This window comes from Lemur catta, chromosome 1, assembly GCF_020740605.2.
Source record: "Lemur catta isolate mLemCat1 chromosome 1, mLemCat1.pri, whole genome shotgun sequence".
NCBI classification, from domain to species: domain Eukaryota; kingdom Metazoa; phylum Chordata; class Mammalia; order Primates; family Lemuridae; genus Lemur; species Lemur catta.
Genome location: NC_059128.1, coordinates 94,123,464 through 94,143,402, shown reverse-complemented (window position 1 = coordinate 94,143,402; position 19,939 = coordinate 94,123,464). Strand labels below are relative to the sequence as shown.

At 35.5% G+C, this 19,939-nt stretch overlaps 1 protein-coding gene across 8 annotated transcripts in view; it reads left to right on the top strand.

Moving 5' to 3' along the window:
- HERC1 (HECT and RLD domain containing E3 ubiquitin protein ligase family member 1) overlaps positions 1 to 19,939 on the top strand; it is a 191,763-nt gene that overhangs the window by 136,772 nt on the left and 35,052 nt on the right. For 5 of the 8 annotated variants that reach the window (XM_045540861.1, XM_045540869.1, XM_045540890.1 and 2 more), the window contains exons 40-52: positions 1,909 to 2,069; positions 7,503 to 7,619; positions 7,841 to 8,072; positions 9,567 to 9,691; positions 10,677 to 10,897; positions 11,835 to 12,103; positions 12,853 to 12,905; positions 13,612 to 13,812; positions 14,511 to 14,685; positions 16,720 to 16,990; positions 17,126 to 17,339; positions 18,061 to 18,317; positions 19,396 to 19,523. In XM_045540861.1, the coding sequence (XP_045396817.1) occupies positions 1,909 to 2,069; positions 7,503 to 7,619; positions 7,841 to 8,072; positions 9,567 to 9,691; positions 10,677 to 10,897; positions 11,835 to 12,103; positions 12,853 to 12,905; positions 13,612 to 13,812; positions 14,511 to 14,685; positions 16,720 to 16,990; positions 17,126 to 17,339; positions 18,061 to 18,317; positions 19,396 to 19,523 (2,424 nt within the window). The remainder of the gene's footprint in view (positions 1 to 1,908; positions 2,070 to 7,502; positions 7,620 to 7,840; positions 8,073 to 9,566; positions 9,692 to 10,676; positions 10,898 to 11,834; positions 12,104 to 12,852; positions 12,906 to 13,611; positions 13,813 to 14,510; positions 14,686 to 16,719; positions 16,991 to 17,125; positions 17,340 to 18,060; positions 18,318 to 19,395; positions 19,524 to 19,939) is intronic. The other 3 variants (XM_045540891.1, XM_045540887.1, XM_045540879.1) reach the window with 3 other exon arrangements.

Here is a 19,939-nt window from a genome sequence, read left to right as displayed (position 1 = left end):
AAGGAAGTACTGCAATTGAATAGAGTATTCTGTCTCCTTATGATGATCTTTTGTTTTTTGGTTAAGCTTTGAATATGTTTTTTCTCAAAAAATAAATACTTGTATTTTGAATATTAGAGTCTCAAGAAAAAGTTCACCTCCATGAAAATAATTTTCTCTTCTCAGGTTATTTTCCTTTTAAGCATAATTCTTTATACTTTTATTCTTACTATAAGATCAAACAAGGCTACTTTTCAAATGAAAGAACATGTCTGTCTTATGATACTTCTTCAGCCAACCCTATTTTAATAAGTTTGTAAATTCCAAATAATGTTTACTTATTTAAATTTCTTTTTACTTCAGTTTGCCAGATACATACACAAAGGAAAACTTTTGAAAGAAGACTTTCAGGGAGAGACTGTTTTGTGACCTTTCTTAACTATGGTTTAAGTGAAATAAGGGAAGAGAATAGTTAGTCTCCCTTTTTCTTATTTCTTTCTCCCCTTTCCTTAGTTGACAGATCATTATTATTCCCAGTGTGTGTAAATCAGCATCTTAGAGAGTGGAACTGGAGAGTTGCTATAATTATAGTGATTCTCAATTTTTGGTGTGCACAAGAGCCACCTGGGAGCCTTTTTAAATTTCTGGGTCTGTATATCCCAGCAAGTCTTGATTCAGTAGGTCTGGTGGGGCCCATAGTTTGCATTTTCATTAAGTTTCCCTAGTGATGCAGTGGTCTTCAGCTCATAGTTTGAGAATTACTGCTATGGTCTTGTGCAGAAGGAGCAGTAATCCTAGTAGCTACCGTTTTCAGTCCCCATGCATCTCCTGCTTCTTAGCTTTCTCACTTGAATAATACTTTCAGGAGGTGCTTCTGTTCAAGAAAGAAGGAAGAGAGGAATGATAGGACATTGTAATATGGTTTTTAGTCTCTTTGGCAATTACAGAATTCAAGGCATCCACAGAAGATCAGTAACAGTGCGACTCCTTATCACCCTTTCAGGCTTTGACAAACGTAAATATGGGATTCAATGGTAAAATCATGCCCCCTTGCTGCCACAGGCAATCACCAGGCCTTTTGACTGATCCTTCTCAGTCTTTGTTTCCCTGCTATTGGCTGGTATTTTATAGAGCTGCAATTGCCTCTGCCTGGCCAAACATTTAGCAGGAGAAAAATCAGAAAACTACTCCCTGTGTATACCATTGTTTCACAGTTACTTGACTGGGTAAACAGTGCTTTTTTTTTTTTTTTTTTTTTTGTGCTTAGAAATTCCTAGTTCTTTTGGACAAATCTAAAGAGAAGTCAGTGCGGATCTCCCTGGACTTTATTCTCTGGACAATGCCTACCTTCTCAGCTTGAGAGAGGCTGCCTCCCCTGTACCTTTCCCCGTCTATACAGTTGGCATATCATTCATGTACTATTTTTCAGTTGTGCTGGGTGGCTGGACAGTTACTTTTTCTTTCCATAACTTGCCTATAAACTATTACTTTGAATCCATGTGAATAATTCCATTATTAGCTAGTGAGTTTATATTTAAAGTAACTGTAAGTTATCTATCTTTAAATCTTCTTTACTTTCTAGCTATTGTATGCATATCAAAATACCTCTGTCATCTTGGTATTATAATAGAAGGAAAGCTCCATGAAGGCAGAGATTTTTCATCTATTTTGTTAACTGCTATATTCCTCCCACCTGCTGTGTTGCTGGCATTTTGCTGAACAAATGATAAGTTTTTATTACTTACATAGTGGAAGTCCCCTATGAGATAATAAGTTTTAAAACTGAAGAATTTTTCTCTCCTCATCCTCCATTAAACTATAGCTAACCGGTTTAATCTTCCAGGTTGCATATTCTTCTATAAAAAGATTATGATGTGTATATTATTTTCTAATTGGATTTTTATGCTAACCACTGTTATTTTCTTGAAGGCAAATGTTCTCTAGTTACCCAACTACCACTGTACTTCCCACACGTCGTGCACAGACTCCTCCAATATCATCATTACCAACCTCTCCTTCTGATGAAGTAGGAAGGAGGCAAAGCTTAACTTCTCCTGATTCCCAGTCAACAAGGCCAGCTAACCGCACAGGTGCGTGTGCTGTCATGCATTATAACATCCAAACCTTTTGGCATTCCAGATGTGTAGGACTTTATTTTATGGGACTTTATCTTTTATTTTATGTGAGACTTTATTTTAACAGCGGTTTTAATGAAGGGGAACTGCCCCATGAAACTGAGCTGTCTTCCTCATTTTGAAGCTGTAATTTTAATTATAGCTATTTGGAAGAGAAATAATGGGCTATATGTACATCAGTCATATCAGACCTTTCTTCTTTCCCAATGTAGCCATTTTTAGTGCTATAAATTTCCCTCTAACCACTGGTTTAGCTGTAATCCACACATTTTGAAATGCTATGTTTTCATTTTCATTCAGTTTAAATTTAAATTTATAATTTCCCTTTGATGTCTTCTTTGACCTATAGGTTATCTGGAAGTATGTTATTCAGTTTTCAAATATTTGGGGATGTTCTAGATATTTTTCTGTTATTGATTTCTACTTTTATTATCATCAGAGAACATATTTTGTATAATTTGAATCCTTTTAAATTTGTTGAAACTTGTCTTATAGCCTAGAAGATGGTCTGTTTTGGTACATATTCCTTGTACACTTGGAAAAAAATGTGTATTGTACTGTTGTTGAGTGTTCTAAAAATTATTTAGCATGTCAAATGGGTTGATAGTGTTGTCCAAGTCTTCTTTATCTTTACTGATTTTTTTTTTTGTCTGCTTGTGGTATCAGTTACTGAAAGAGTGGTGTTGAAATTGTGACTGTTGTGGATTTCTCCTTTTCATTTTTCAGTTTTTGTTTCATGTACTTTAAAGGTCTGTCATTAGGTTCACAAATATTTGGGATTCTTATGTCCTTTTAATGAATTGACCTCTTTATCATTAGGAAATGTCTTTCTTTATCCCTGCTAATATTCTTTGTCCTGAAGTCTGCTTTCTCTGATATTAATATAGCCAGTCTTGCTTTTTTAAAAAATTAGCGTTAGAATGGTTTTTCTTCTCCCATCATTTTACTTTTAACCATTTGTGTTTTTATTTGTGTTTTAAAGTGGGTTTCTTAAAGGCATCTTGTAGTAGGATCTTGGTTTTTTAATCCAGTCTGATGGCCTCTGCCTTTTAATTGGGGTGTTTAGACCATTTATATTAATGTGATTATGAATATGGTTGGGTTTAAATCCACCATCTTTCTGTTTTGTTCCATCTGTTCTCTCTTCCCTTTTTCCTCCTTTTCTACCTTCTTTGGATGAAATAAGTATTTTTTATTATTCCATTTTATCTCCTTTGTTGGCTTATTAGCTATACAGTTGACCCTTGAACTGTGCAGGTGTTGGGGCACCACCCCCCTGTCCAGTTGAAAATCTATGTATGACTTTTAACTGCCCCAAAACTTAACTACTAATAGCCTACTGCTGACTGAAAGCCTTACTGATAGCATAAACAGTCAATTAACACATATTTTATATGTCATATGCATTATATACTGTATTCTTACAATAAAGTAAGATAGAAAAAAATATGTTATTAAGAAAATCATAAAGAAGAGAAAACATATTTAGGATTCATTAAGTGGAAGTGGATCATCAAAAAGTCTTCATTCTTATCTTCACATTGAATAGGATGATGAGGAGGAGGAAGAGAAGGGGCTGTTCTTGCTGTCTCAGGGGTGGCAGAAGTGGAAGAAAATCCATGTATGAGTGGACCCAAGCAGTTCAAACCTGTGTTGTTCAAGGGTCAATTGTACTTTGTTTTGTATTTTTATAGATTACTTTCAAGTTTATAATATACGTCTTTAATTATCACAGTCTACCTTCAAGTGATATTACACCACTTCATACATAGTAAAAAGGAAAAAAAAGCTTTTATTTCGCCTTTCTCAGCATTTATACTTTTCTTGTCATACATTTAACTTTTATACCTGTTATAAGCTCCATAAAAATTATCATTCATTTTTGATATTTTTATTGCTGTGTCTTCTGATTCATTGATCTTTTCCTCTGCAGTATGTAATCTGCTGTTAATCCATCCAATGTATTTTTGCATTCAGATACTATAGTCTTCATCTCTAGAAGTTTGATTTGGGTCTTTTTTTCTTTTCCTTCATCTTCCACGTCTATTTAACATGCTCAATCTTTCGTCCACCTTACTGAATGCATGGAATAACAGTTAAATCTTATTTAACATAACTATTGCTAATAACTATTGAACATAACTATAGAACATAACTATTAGCAATAGTTATGTTCTAGAAAGTCACTGTGAACATGAATTAGCAAATGCTAAACCATTGCTTTTAGGGGAAATACAGGGTTAGGTTCCTGTGAGCTTCTTGTTAGATTTTCATCAACTGATCAATATACTGTATAACCTTGTTTTATGTGTCTTTCTGTTTAAGGACACCATATTTTTTATGCACTATTTGTTAACATTGAACTCATGGCCAACAACACTATAACTTATGCATGAATGAAGTTTACATGTGTTTTCTCCATAAGGCACATTACAGCTTACTAGAGAGCACTTCAACACTATGCTTCAGGGCCATTTTAAGCAGTGAAATCACCAACAAAAAGCACAGAAAAATGCAAATAAAAAATATGCAGCATTAAATAGACTGTGTAAAGGACACTTGTTTATAAAATGAGAGCTGAAACAAGAAGGCAGAGTGTTACCTTGTTTGACTTCAGCTATGAACATGTTTGTTGGGAGACTCAAATCTTTTGGCCCTCTGTGCTTTTCACAAATGATTACAAAAGCACATGAGTATTGATGTTGGTGTTACAAATAAATCTTATGAAGTAGACACATTTACAAATATGGAACCCAAGAATAATGAGAATCAACTGTATCTGTATTTATAATGCCTGTTTTAATGTCTTTCTCTACTTAATTTATCATCTATCTCATTTCTGGGCTTGTTTCTATTGACTTATTTTTCCCCTGATTTTGAGTTGTATTTTCCTGTTTCTTTGCACGCTTGGTAATTTTTTATTGGATACCAGACATTGTGAATTTTTGCCTTGTTGGGTGCTGGATATTTTATATTTCTTTAAATATACTTTAGCTTTGTTCTGGGATACAGTTAAGTTACTTGGAAACAATATGATCCTTTCAAGGCTTGCTTTTAAACTTTGTTAATTGGGACCAGGACAACCTTTAGTCTGGATCTAATTTTTCCCTACTAGTGAGCTAATATTAAAACTTTGCCTTAAGCTTTATATAGGTTTTTTATTCTGACTTGTGTTAACACAAACTGTTCTCAATCCTTTGTGAGCCTCCTTCTTGGTGGCTCTTTCCCTATCCTTGGGTATTTTCTCCATCAACTGAAGACTTGAGGAGAAGGGGGGGCCCCTCTCCACATTTCTGGAGCTCTCTTTTTGTACAGTTCTTGCCATTCCATATAGCTCACTCCTTTCTGGTATCCTGCCCTGTGAATTCTAGCCACCGTGGTCTCCCTGAATTCTTAGATCTGTCTTCTCAACTCAGAGAGACCAATGAGTTTAGTTTGGGTTCGCCCTCCCTGCACTGCACCTTGGAAATTCTCTGCAGGCAATAAGCTGAGGCAGGTGTACTGCTCACCTCATTTGTTTTCCTTCTCTCAGGGATCACTGTCCTACACTGCTTGTTGTCCAAGGTCTGAAGACCATTATTTGATAAATTTTTGTCTGGTTTTTTAGTAGTTTAAGTTGGGAGGGTAAATCTAGTCTCCGTTATTCCATCATGACCAGAAGCAGAATTCTGTCAGTCACAGCAGGACTTACTACCACTAAAGCAGTTGTAATATTTTTAAAGTAAAAATGAGAGCCATAAAGCCCATCCTCTCCCTCTCCCCTGTTAGGTAGAGCTAAGCTAGATAGGCATTCATGCCAACAGGGTTTGGGAGGTGGGTAGCATGGTGACCCAGAGTGGGATATCAGAGCCATATTAGAGTGAGAAGGGCTCCATGTGTTATGGTAGTGGCCTGGCTTAGAATACTGGAGTCTGAGTGGTGTGAGAAAATGTTCATATGGCCCAACACCAAGTATCAGAGCCAAGCAAGGTGAGGAGTGCATAATCTAGCACTGTCCACTGAGAGAGCCTGGGAGCAGTGATGCTTCAGTAACAATAAGTACACCTAATGCCCAAATCTTGTCTTCTAAATACATTCTCTACTAAAAGGAACCCAGACTTTCTGGGAGAAATGTCTGATTTCAGGGCTGAGAATAAAATGAGCCTGTAGCAACTCATGCCAAAAACTAATAAAGTGCTCAGAGAATGATGGATACATGCCTCAGAAACAAAAACTAGGTTGAGGGGCCTTTCACTTTCACTGGCCAAATCTGAGGCCTTTGGGGGATCAAAATAAATAATCATAGTAACAGCTAGTAACTCATGAATACAATAAGAATCTGTGAGACCATATGGATGGACAAAGGAGAAATTTTGCCTTGGAGTAGAATACCAACTGATCAATCTAAAAGGAATGATGGAATTAGAAAACCAACATTGTGAACTATCATAATAATAATTCAGCCAGTAAACATAAATGAATGTGAGTAAAACTTTGATGATGAATGGGATATTTAGATATTCTTACAGTACACACAATACTAATTAATTGGAAAGGGAGGGAAAAAGAATAACTTTACAGTGGAGAATCCTGGCAGATACCACCTAACTCAAGCAATCAAGGTTAATTTAACATCACCATTAATGGGACAAATTGAAATTGTGTATCATCTAATAGAATGTAATGAGCATCACTTTTGTGGTACTCCTGCCAAAAAGCATAACCTGGAACTAGTCATGAAGAAACATCAGATAAATCCAAATTGAAGGACATTATACAAAATAACTAGCCTGTAATCTTCAAAGAATCAAAGTGATTGAAGGCAACTGAAGAGACCTAACAACTAAATAAAATGCAGATAATCCTGGATTGGATCCTTTGCTATAAAGAACATTATTGGGACATTTGTTGAAATAAGAATGGGATCTGGATTAGATGATAATGCTACTAATTTCTTGACTTTGATAGTTGTATTGTGATTATGCAGGGGCATGTCCTTATTTGTAGGAGTTATATATTAACATATTCAGTGAGATAGAGCATCATGTCTGATAGCTTACTTTTCAGTAGTGCAGGGGAAAATGAATTTTTTGTATTATTTTTCAAATTTGTATAAGTTTTAAATCTTTTGTCAATGGGAAATTATTTCAAAATAAGATACTTTTATAAAGAATTTTCCAACAGCTTTATCTTGTGTTATTAGCAGGTTTATCTATGTGAAAAACCTTATATGGCTATAATATATTTAATCACATTTAGTTGTACAGTTAGTGTATTCTTAGTAAAGTAAAATTTCATTAAATTTGGACAGTACTAGGAAATTGGAGACTTATGGTTATCTCTTAGTATAGTTTTTATTCATGGCATATCGTGATATTTAGGACCTTACTTCTCTTTCCTTTGTCTCAGCCTTGTCAGACCCAAGCAGCAGACTTTCAACTTCTCCTCCTCCTCCAGCAATTGCAGTTCCCTTACTGGAAATGGGATTCTCTCTTCGGCAGATTGCCAAAGCCATGGAAGCTACAGGTAGGATAAGTTTTTATGTATCAGTATATGCAGATATGAGAAGTCCTATTTCATTAAAGACAACTTACTTTTTAAGAGACTATAAAGCTTAGTAAGATTTTTAACACCAGATTTTGTAACAAAGACATCATAAGAATGTTACCATTCTTAAACTGGTAACATAAATAAATGATTACTTTGCCTGAAGGTAATATCAGACTTTTTTTCCCCTGCTTGTATAGGTGCTCGAGGAGAGGCTGATGCCCAGAATATCACTGTCCTTGCCATGTGGATGATCGAGCACCCTGGACATGAGGATGAGGAAGAGCCCCAGTCAGGCAGCACAGCAGATTCCAGGCATGGAGCAGCTGCTCTAGGCAGTGGTGGGAAGTCAAATGATCCCTGTTATTTGCAGTCACCAGGAGACATACCATCGGCTGATGCTGCTGAAATGGAGGAAGGCTTTAGTGAAAGGTGAAATTCCAATTTCTGTATTTCTGTTACATGTGTTATAAATTTCAAAGCCCCATTTGTATCCCTTCATAAATGCTTCTAATGATGTGTAAAGGTGATAACTATAGGTATGTGAAAAGATGGGTATTTTAGTTATAAGCTTATGTTTCTGTGAAGGGTAAAAGTGACATGACAAGTTTGGATTTGAATGCATGTTTTCATGGCAAGAAGGAATTCATGATTTTTGTGTAAAATTGAGCTGAAAAGGGAAACTGAAAATTAAAACAAGTTTATTTTGAAGTAAAATAAACATGCCGATAAAATAATTTTATCTCATATAAGTGATATAAAATCATGTTCACCCTAATATTAGAAGTTGATTTAGTTAATGCATTTGATAGAAATGAACTTTTAAATCTTTTCTGTCTCTTAATATAATTAAATTTATATTTTTATCTTTTCTATAGTATTATATGCCCCTTTTTTAGGTTGTAAAAAGATTTCTGTGATAATGCCTACCCCAAAATGAGATGTAATAAAATATTGTACAATTCCCCCTAAAATCTTTTCTCCTTCATCATTTCTTATGACTTTAAATCTTCATTTATCATTTTCACCATGGAGTCATATTGTTTTTAAGGCTTCTGTCTTATGTAACATGCAGACTTTTTCTAACAAGCTCAGTGAATATTTTCATAATGTATTTTGAAAGATCTGTTTCCCCTAGGCAAGGATTCTCAATCATTTCAAATTTTAAGTATTTAATCATTTAGGATTTTGTTAAGGTCATATTTGATTTTAGTTGAATTTAAGCGTGCATTAAACATCATTTCATTTTTTTTTTTTTTATTTCAGCTCATCATGGGGGTACAAAAGCTCAGGTTATATACATTGTCCATGTCCCGCCCGTCCTCATGAGTCAGAGCCTCAAGCATGTATTGATGGAATTAAAAATCAGATAAAATTATTGCTCAGGGCACAGGATATGACATATCTATAACTGAGGAATTTTACAAGGGACAAAAGATACATTTCAAATTTTATCGTAAACATATTTTATTCTTAGTGAGATTTGGAGAAAAAGTAATGCCACACCCAAGCTTGCACCTATGCTTTCTTTTCATGGTTTTTAAAAATTCATGTTGCTGGCCAGGCACGGTGGCTCACGCCTGTAATCCTAGCACTCTGGGAGGCCGAGGCGGGTGGATCGCTCGAGGTCAGGAGTTCAAGACCAGCCTGAGTGAGACCCCATCTCTACTAAAAATAGAAAGAAATTATCTGGCCAACTAAAAATATATATAGCAAAAAAAAATTAGCCGGGCATGGTGGCACATGCCTGTAGTCCCAGCTACTTGGGAGGCTGAGGCAGTAGGATCGCTTAAGCCCAGGAGTGTGAGGTTGCTGTGAGCTAGGCTGACGCCACGGCACTCACTCTAGCCTGGGCAACAAAGTGAGACTCTGTCTCAAAAAAAAAAAAAAAAAAAATTCATGTTGCTTTTGAAATTTCGCTTGTAGCCCCGATAATTTGGATCATACCGAGAATGCAGCTTCTGGAAGTGGACCACCAGCTAGGGGTCGCTCAGCAGTAACAAGAAGGCATAAGTTTGATTTAGCTGCTCGCACATTGCTAGCAAGAGCAGGTAATTATATGTTTCATATCCTTCTCTTTGTGGAAGATTTTATTTTAAAATCAATACAAAAGCAACATTAAAGAAGGTGTAAACTAATGATACTAAGTACTCAGTTCTTCCACATTAATAGAACAACTATTTGCATATTATTTTCTACACATAATTTTACTTAATTGAAATCATAGTATACATTCATGGATTTATTTCTAAGTCCTTTGGGTGCTGAAGGCTGTACTGGCCCCTTGTAGATTTTGAGAAATTTTATAAATGCTCCTCCTGCCCTCAATCAGTTATAATTTAGGAAGCAATGATGCATGTTTGATATTTAGCATCAGTGGTGAGAAGGAACTGGAAAGGGGACTGTGCCAGAAAAGTAGTCACTGGCTTTTCTGATGTACTCTGTGGACCTCAGGGCTTCACTGCTAGGTAAGGCCCAGATTCCCTGATTACATTAGTAAATCTTCTAGCATTGTGTTCTGGGTGTGTAAAGTGTAAATTATAGGGAATATATTTTTTCAAACTAAAAACCTGAATATGTGATTTGTCAAAACAGAATTTGATCATTGAAATAGTAGAATATAAGTGATGATTCCATAATGTATGGGAACAGTGAGAAATTGAGACTATCCTAGAAAATACAGGATTTATATTTACCATATAATTGAAAAGGGACTTATTTTTAAAAAATAAACCTAAAAGAATAATAACAGCCTACATTTATTGAGATTTTTCCTATATAATTAACATTATAAAGTATCTTGCATGGATTATCTTATTTAAACCTATCAATGGCACAATGAGTTATGAGTGCTATTATTCCCATTTTACAGTAGAGGAAACACATGTGATAGGTACAATTTGAAGTTTATGGTCTGGGATCCAGTAAGTCAGCTGAGATAGGTTCTCACCTACATGTGTGAAAGTTAAGGACTGGCGAAATATTCAGAATTATTTTATTCATGCAAATAAAATGCCTTTTTTGTTTTGTTCTGAGCGGGGTTATACCGCTCTGTGCAGGCCCACAGGAATCAAAGTCGGAGAGAAGGAATATCTTTGCAGCAAGACCCTGGGGCGTTGTATGACTTTAATTTAGATGAGGAATTGGAAATTGATCTTGATGATGAAGCAATGGAAGCTATGTTTGGACAAGACCTGACCAGTGACAATGATATTCTGGGAATGTGGATCCCAGAGGTACTGGATTGGCCTACCTGGGTGTGTGTGACTGCAGCGGGGGCTGCTCTGACTTATTTTCCTGCCCTCCTGTTCATACAGCTTACTAACAGCAGCATTGCCTAGAATTGAAACACTCTAAAAGTCTTATATCTCATCCTGAGGTTTGGGGATTTAATGCTTGATGTTACTTTGATACCTACAAACTAATAAGAACAAGTCTCTTGTTTTCTCTGTGTGATTTTATTGCCACTTTCCCCAGACTAGATGAGTAGAGCCACATTATTGTAATATTTGATTCTGATGTCAAAGATAGATTACAAAACAGGCATCAGGTCCCAGTAGATACTGCTGGGTTTTATAACATGGCTGCTGCTATACTCACATTGCTATCTGAATGCATGCTCTTCTCCTTCATAGGTTCCATTTAATCAGTGTAATGCCTCATGCTAGGAACCAGTGATCATGTAGATCTTGTGAATACCTCTCCTCAGGGGCAGAGTACATGATGGGTTTGTATATATACATTTGTTAGCATTACATTTTTATAGCAGGGAGACCAAAAAGCTCATAGGTATAAGTCCTACACGAAAGAAAATCTATGTCAATAGGTAAATGAATCCTCATGATTTTTCTCAGAAATTCATTATGCATTTTATGACCAGATGAAAATTAGTTCTTTTTACTAGCCAGGTTTAAAAAAAAATCATTTTAAGATAGGACAAATTGTCATGTTCATTAACTCTTTTCTCATTAGAAGGATCACTAGAACTTATTAGAGTGACGGAGGGCAAAAACACCTTCAGATTGTATGATCTAAATTCTCATTTGGAAGAAATTTTTTATGTAGCATTAACGAACATCTTGGAAATATTCCAGTGTATGTAAACAAAGTAGTTAATTTCAATAATCTATTTGCCACTTCTTAATTTTATGTTAAATTAACTGTAATAATTCGGTATGAAATCATTTTGTGCAGCATGTTTGTGAGTCTGAAGACAGGGAAGAAGTGGTGGTGTGTGAACTGTGTGAATGCAGCGTGGTCAGCTTCAATCAGCACATGAAGAGAAACCACCCAGGCTGCGGGCGTAGTGCAAACCGCCAGGGCTACCGCAGCAATGGCTCCTATGTGGATGGCTGGTTCGGTGGTGAATGTGGAAGTGGAAATCCATACTACCTGTTATGTGGCAGCTGCAGGGAGAAGTACTTAGCCCTGAAGACCAAATCCAAGACAACAAGTTCTGAAAGGTACCTTGAAATTGTGTCAATGTCCAGACCCTCTGAATGAGAGCATCTCATACCTTAAGACATGAAAACTGTAGATTTTTTCATGTGAGGAGTTACTTTTAAATTTCCCTGAAATCCTATGATTGCTGAATTGGGGGCAGAAAGGGTGGAGGAGGTTGAAGAATTCATGTTGCCAGCTGAGGTGGGAACCTGACAGGATCTCTGAGAGTCCAGGAATAGTGGCATGGAAACAGGTCCTTTATTGGAGTTTGGCTCTCAATGTTTGACTTGTTGGCACTTTGTGGTTGGGACCTTGCCTTAATCCTCAGGAGGCTTATGCTCAATTCTTTTCATTGATGTTTTCCACTGTATTTCTGACATCTTAATTAAGATCTTTCTCTTGATAAAAAAAAAATAGACTGTTTTGATTAAGTGAGCTTTCATGAAAATACTATCTCTTTACATACTTAATTCCTTATTGTAAACTATTAAAATCTTTAAGGCTTTCTGGAATAGAACTTGATTAAAAGAGTTGTTGTAGGTGACCCAGAAATCTTCCCAGTAGTTTGGTAAAATAGTCATTGATTTTCTAAGTGTGTATATAGCTACATACTGGCAGTTTTTATTACATTAGGCCATAACATGAAACATACTTTTTTATTTTGTGCTGCTTCATTAATGACCTTTTAAAATGTTCTAATGACTTAATTTGCATTTTTGGATACTAACTGTTTTATATGAAAACACAATGTTCTTCATGTTTGGTGCAGGTACAAGGGACAAGCTCCAGATCTAATTGGCAAGCAGGACAGTGTGTATGAAGGTAGTTGTTTGTTTTGAGAGCTTCTTTATTTTACATGTTTTTTATATAGACTCTGCTTAACATCTGTTACTAAAATTCACCTTTGTATGTGTGTTTGGATTTATGTACATGTTAACTTAAACTTTCCCTGAAAAAGTCAAGGTAGTTTGATAGCAACAGACCTACTTTAAAAGTCAAAGGAAAAGGACCTGGGTTCAAACACTAGCTTTTCCATAGAATGTTAATTACTGTTTGGCATATGTGTTTTTCAAAGTAGGGAAAGGATATGGTATATTTTGAATTTCCATCCTAACTATGGAAAGTGAAAAATAAAGAATTGAGATGAGCATCAGTTTTTCTGGAGCACTCATTTTCTTGAAATATTAATAACTCATTTCCTAATGATCATGGACAGAGATCATGAACAATAACTCTTTGTTGGCCCCATGACAATATTTTTTATTAGTTGAAACCTCCATTATCAGCTGTAACATTTGTTATTGCTTTCAATGAGTTTGCCTACACAGACTCCCTTTCCCTTAAAGTTGCACCATGCTTCAGGAGTACAGTTTGATTGTGTCACCAAGAGATGGTGCTATAGTTCATTTTATGGTCACTGGACTTCCAATCCACCTGCATTTTAGATGTATTCTCACAATAACCATTGTCAGCAGAATGAGGTGATGTTGATAGTCACATACCATACGTTTATTTATTTAAATTCCAGAAGACTGGGACATGTTGGATGTTGATGAAGATGAAAAGCTAACGGGTGAAGAAGAATTTGAATTGCTTGCTGGCCCACTTGGTTTAAATGACCGGCGCATTGTACCAGAACCAGTTCAGTTCCCTGACAGTGACCCACTGGGAGCATCAGTAGCAATGGTCACAGCCACTAACAGTATGGAAGAAACCCTGATGCAAATAGGTAAACTGAAACGCTAATTTGCATTGATTTTATAGACTCTATGTTAATTTGTTTCTTGGATAAGTAAATAATAATAAGGTAAATAATAGAATAGCAGTTCAGCATTATCCCACCCCATCAAGTCTCTTTAGCCAATTATGTTAACATTTTGAAGATATAATGTGATATTAAATTTTGATTTTTTTGTCTTTATGAAATATTGAAGTGATAAAAAGATTAATAAAATATGTAAGTTTTTTTAACTTTGTGTTAGGGGAATCCTGTAACTGACTGAAAATTATTGTGCAGTCTTTTTTAAATTGGGTGAGATGTTATGGTAAATTTTTGTTATGGTAAATTTTTGTTATTTTGAATTGGAGCAATCTTGGAGACTTAGCCCTTTATGTATACTCAAAGCATATTTTTAAAACTATTCCCTCCTATATCTATTAATATTAGTAGAAGTGATACATGAGCAAAATGAACAAAACAAAAAATGCATTTAATAGAAAATATCTCCATCAATACAATATTAACTTAGAAATATCCAAGTTAGAATTTAGAAAGATCTAAATTTCCTGAGGAATTTTCTTGTAACAAGGTTCCAGATGAGGAAAACACATTGATTTGCCATGGAACCTGTGTAAAATAGGAAAATTTTTTTGTAGTCCAGATATGTTTTTTTCTTATTGAAAACTAAACAAAATCATGTCTTTCAGGTTGCCATGGCTCTGTAGAAAAGAGTTCCTCTGGGAGAATAACATTAGGAGAGCAGGCAGCTGCCCTAGCAAACCCTCATGACCGTGTGGTGGCTTTAAGGAGAGTGACTGCTGCTGCTCAGGTTCTTCTGGCCAGAACCATGGTCATGAGAGCATTGTCTCTCCTCTCAGTCAGGTAAGTGTTGTTTTGTGTCACATGATGCTAAGTTAGCTTCCAGTATATATTATTAGACAGGATTCTGGTACTGTTTGGGAGGGTGAGATAGAATTTTAGAAACTTGTATATATACTGTTGAATGAAAGGTGTTAGACATAGTCATTATTGTTATTCATTCATTTATTCAGTCATTCAGTTAATATTTGGCTTTTTTTAGGTAGAAAATAATGCCATTATAGTAAAAATGTGTACATTTTATTTTGTTACCTGAAATGTGAAACTAAGGCTGTTGATCCAATTGGTGCTGGGTAAAAACTAAAGATCAAAAAGAATTGACCAACTATGTAGCCAAGTCTCCCTGCAGATTCCGTCATGGGGACTCTTGCTCTTTTTGTACTGTGGAGTGTAATGTAAAGATCAAACATAGCCATTTAAGAAATAAATTAAGCAGGATTATTTAATAGCAAATCAGTGAAGGCAGAAGGACACTAAAAGAAAAACTCAAAATAAAACTTAAATAAGACTATGTGGTATTGACTCAAGGATAGACATATAGGATAGTGGAAAAGAACAGAGTTCAGAAACTGACCAACACATATAAATAAAACACTTGATTTATGGCAGTGGTTTACACTGCAGAGCAGTGGGGAAGGGATGGTCTTTTCAATAACTGGGGCAGGATCAGATGGTTTATCTACATAGATAAAAAGAGAGTCTTGGTCCTAATCTCATACCATATAAAGCAAATAATTCCAAAGTGGCTCTTAGATCTAAACGTGAAAGGTAAATCAATAACATTTCTAGAAGGTAACATAGAAGAATTTACCCTTGACCTTGGGACAGCAGAGATTTCTTAAGCAAGTCACGAAAGGCATCCACCATAAAGAAACAAAATTGATATATTGGACATTAAGATAGAAAACGTCTGTTTAGCAAAAGTCATTTTTAAAAAAAGTAAGAAAGTAAAAAAGCTAGTCAAAGAATGGGAGAAGATATTAGCAATGCATCTAACCAACAGAATACATAAAGAATTCCTATAAATCAATAAGAAAAAGATAACCCAAAAGAAAAATGGACAAAATACATTAAGTGTTTCACAAAAGAGGATCTCCAAATGGCCAATAAACGTGAAAAGGTGTTCAACCTCATTAGTCTTAAGAGAAATGAAAATTAAAATCCAGTGAAATACTACTACACACCCACCAGAATGGCAAAAATCTAAAAGACTAAGGGGGAAAAAAAGTTAGCACAAGTCTGTGAAACACCTGAAACTCTCATACATTGCTGGTGAGAAAATAAATTAGTACAACTACTTTGGAAAATTGTTCAGTAGTTTCAGTTAAAGCTGAACATACTCTGTGACCCAGAGATCCCCTTCTGGGTATATATCTAACAGAAATGCTTATGTATGTGCCCCAAAAGGCATCTATAAGAGCATTCATGGCAGTATTATTCATAATAGCTCCATGTTGGAAATCACCTGATTGACTTCCATATGAATAATTGAATTATAGATTTCATTTATATGTCAATGAAAATTAATAAACTGCTTTAATGCAACAACATGGATGAATCTTATAAACATAATGTTGAGCAAAAGAAGCCAGACACAAGAGAGTACATACTTTATTGTTCTCGTCATACAGTGTTCAAAAACAAGCAAAACTAAGTTATGGCTTTAGAAGTCAGGACATAGTGACTGAGAAAAGCCCAAGCAGGCTTTTGAGGTGCTGGTAATGTTGTTTCTTGATCTGGAGAGTGGTTATGTGGGTTAGTTCAGCTCGTGAAAATTCATGGTTTATTAACATTCCCATCTGTTTTACTTTGGTTATACCTCAAGTATACACTAATATTTGTTAAAATGAGAGAAAGTTTAGATAACAGTTTTCAGCTCACGTATAATGTTTTTGGCATCTCTTAGGACATGTATGACTAGTGACAGTACAGCTTATGTTTTATTATGGCTGTTGATGCTATGGATGTGGGCCTCCAAATGGTCCCTTAAGAAATCTATTTTCTTTATCCATCTGAAGTATTTTCCTTTACTGGCAGTGGTTCCAGTTGTAGCCTGGCTGCTGGTCTTGAGTCTCTGGGGCTAACAGATATCCGAACGCTGGTTCGATTAATGTGTTTGGCTGCAGCAGGGAGAGCTGGCCTCTCCACCAGCCCTTCTGCAATGGCAAGCACCTCAGAACGCTCGCGAGGTGGGCATAGCAAGGCAAACAAGCCCATCTCTTGCCTGGCCTATCTGAGCACAGCAGTGGGATGTCTGGCATCAAATACTCCTAGTGCTGCAAAACTGCTGGTGCAGTTGTGTACACAGGTAAGGTGGTTTCAGTGCTTTTCCTGTTGCATTGTTTATTTCCCACTGACCCTTGAAGAGCCTTTTGAAATGAAATATTTTTGTTCCAAAATTACATATAAAAATTAAACTTGTTTCTTCCATTTGCCTCTTCAGAACTTGATTTCTGCTGCAACAGGTGTAAATCTAACCACAGTTGATGATCCAATTCAGCGAAAGTTTTTACCCAGCTTTCTCCGAGGAATTGCAGAAGAGAATAAGCTTGTAACCTCCCCAAACTTTGTTGTAACTCAGGCCCTTGTGGCATTACTAGCAGACAAAGGGGCCAAACTGAGACCTAACTATGATAAGACAGAAGTTGAAAAGAAAGGTAGATTTCATGCTATTTAAATAGACAATCCTCTAATCAGTTTGATTCATGTTTTTAAAAAATGTGTTTTTGTATTGTTGTATGTGATAAATTACATAACATGTAAGCTTCTTAAGTTTACATAAAACCAGTGCGTGGATACCTTTTCACTGTATGGAAACAAATATTTGAAAATGTACCAATTATTTATAGATTATGATTTGAGTCACCATAGATAATAATCCTGGTAGGTTTCTGTAATAAAATTTAGATAAAGGTAGTGTTATTTTTTTCTTTGTCTTAAGATGAAAACACTTTGAAGGGACTGCTTAATCGCTACTGTCTACCCTTCTTTTCATCAGGACCATTTGGCCAAGAGCGATAAGCTTTAGTATTCATCAGCCCAGTTCCTTGACTATTGGCTGTTAAGATCACGTTTGAGTAATAAAAGCCACTTTTCAAGGGCATGTAGCCTCTACCTTGGCAATAAAATTATTCCAAGTCTACTGTGGCCTTAGAGCAAAGACTGTTGATTGATGTATAATAAAATGTACATTTCCAGTGAATCAAATTTATTATAGAATTTAATGTGAGATAAATGCTTTATACCACATATGCATATCTTAGTAAAATGATTGCTTGAAAAAGTGCTAATTCTTAAAAGATTTGGGTTAACCCATTTTTGTTTGTTCACCATCACCAACTCTCACCTGGGCATCATTTCATTGTTTTGTTTAAGCAGGTTTAACTGCCCAATTGTATGCCCATCCTTCCTATGATCCTTCTGCTGTAGGCCCTCTGGAGCTGGCTAATGCCCTGGCAGCCTGCTGCCTCTCCTCCAGACTGTCCTCACAGCATAGACAATGGGCTGCTCAACAACTTGTGCGCACTCTTGCTGCACATGATCGAGACAACCAAACAACTCTACAAACACTTGCTGATATGGGAGGAGATCTCAGAAAATGCTCCTTTATCAAGTTGGAGGCTCATCAGAACAGAGTATGTATTTTGAGTGTAAAATGTATTATCAACTTATGTAAGATGAAATCGTCTCTGTTCTTCTTAAAGAGCTCAAACTGTAGTGCTCACTCATGTGTGTGTGCTTCCTCTCTTTCTCATTCCGTCTCTCTCTCATACACACACACGCACACCTGCATACATACACAATTATGAAGATTTTTCCTGTAGTTACCAACTATATTTCTTGAGTTGGTATAATAGTATACAAATGGGAGAATTGGATGGGGATGAGAAGAAAAACCAAAGGAATAGCTTCATGAAAGATGAAGGTTTATGCATTTGGCCCTCTCTGTGGGTTCTGCATCTGTGGATTCAACCAACCTCAGATCAAAAATATTTGGGAAAAAAAATTAAAAATAACAATACAACAATTAAAAATACAAATAAAAAATATAGTATAAAAACTATTTATGTAGTATTTATATTGTATTAGGTATTATAAGTAATCTATAGTTGATTTAAAGTATGTGGGAGGATGATACGTGTAGGTTATATGCAAATACTACACTATTTTGTATAAGGGACTTGATCATTTGTGGATTTTGGTGTGTGTTGAGGGAACCTGGAACCAATTTCCTGCAGATGCTGAGGAACAACTCTATGTGCAAGAGAAAAAGAAATTGGCCTCACTATTTTAATCTAGCCCACTGGGCCCCTGACCAATGACTAAGGCACTTAGAAAATGAAGACTAAACTGTATTATTTAAACAATTTTAAAAATTCTTCTTAGTCTGCATTATTTATTTTATAGAACATAAATATGTTAAAGTATTTGTACTTTATTGAATTAAATAAACATATTTAGTCAAGATTCTAATAGTTCTCAGAAAATTCAAATGAGTTTGAGCATAGTATTTTAAAGGTATATTTCAAATAGGTATATATTTTCAAGCCATTTAGAAAAGAATACAACCATGCATCTTGCATTGTAGAATGGATACTTCCTTTTATAGTTTTGTGGTAAATTTTTTTTAATTTGGTAGAAATTTTATAAATGGTAAAATCATTTGAATCAAGACTCAAATATTGGTGGACTTATCTGTTTCAACTTTTCTAGGTAATGACATGTGTTTGGTGTAATAAAAAAGGTCTCTTGGCTACAAGTGGCAATGATGGTACCATCCGGGTGTGGAATGTTACCAAGAAGCAATATTCACTGCAACAGACCTGTGTGTTCAACAGACTGTGAGTGCTAACATCACTTGTATAACATTTAAAATAAGAGAATCCTAAACGTGCCTCATCTTGGTTGTGTTAATGTAGTCAAATTGTCACTAAAATTAAGAAAACAACTTTTTCTTAGATTAGTATTACTTTATCTCCAATGTGTATTTTAACTTTCTAGGACAGTAATTCAGAAAATATAATTTTAAACTATATCTGGACTTAGAATGAAATCATGGTCTACTTGTAAATAAATGTTCAGTTATATATAGTAGTAAGCTAATTTGTCATCAGTCTTCAAGGGTTGCTTAGGAATTAGAGTAATTATATTACTTCTGTATCAGAATGTAGCATTTTTTATAGTTTTATAGCCAGCTGTAGCTATTTCTTTTCTGAAGACTTCCCCAGAGATTAGGCAAACAGGAATCAATGTGCTC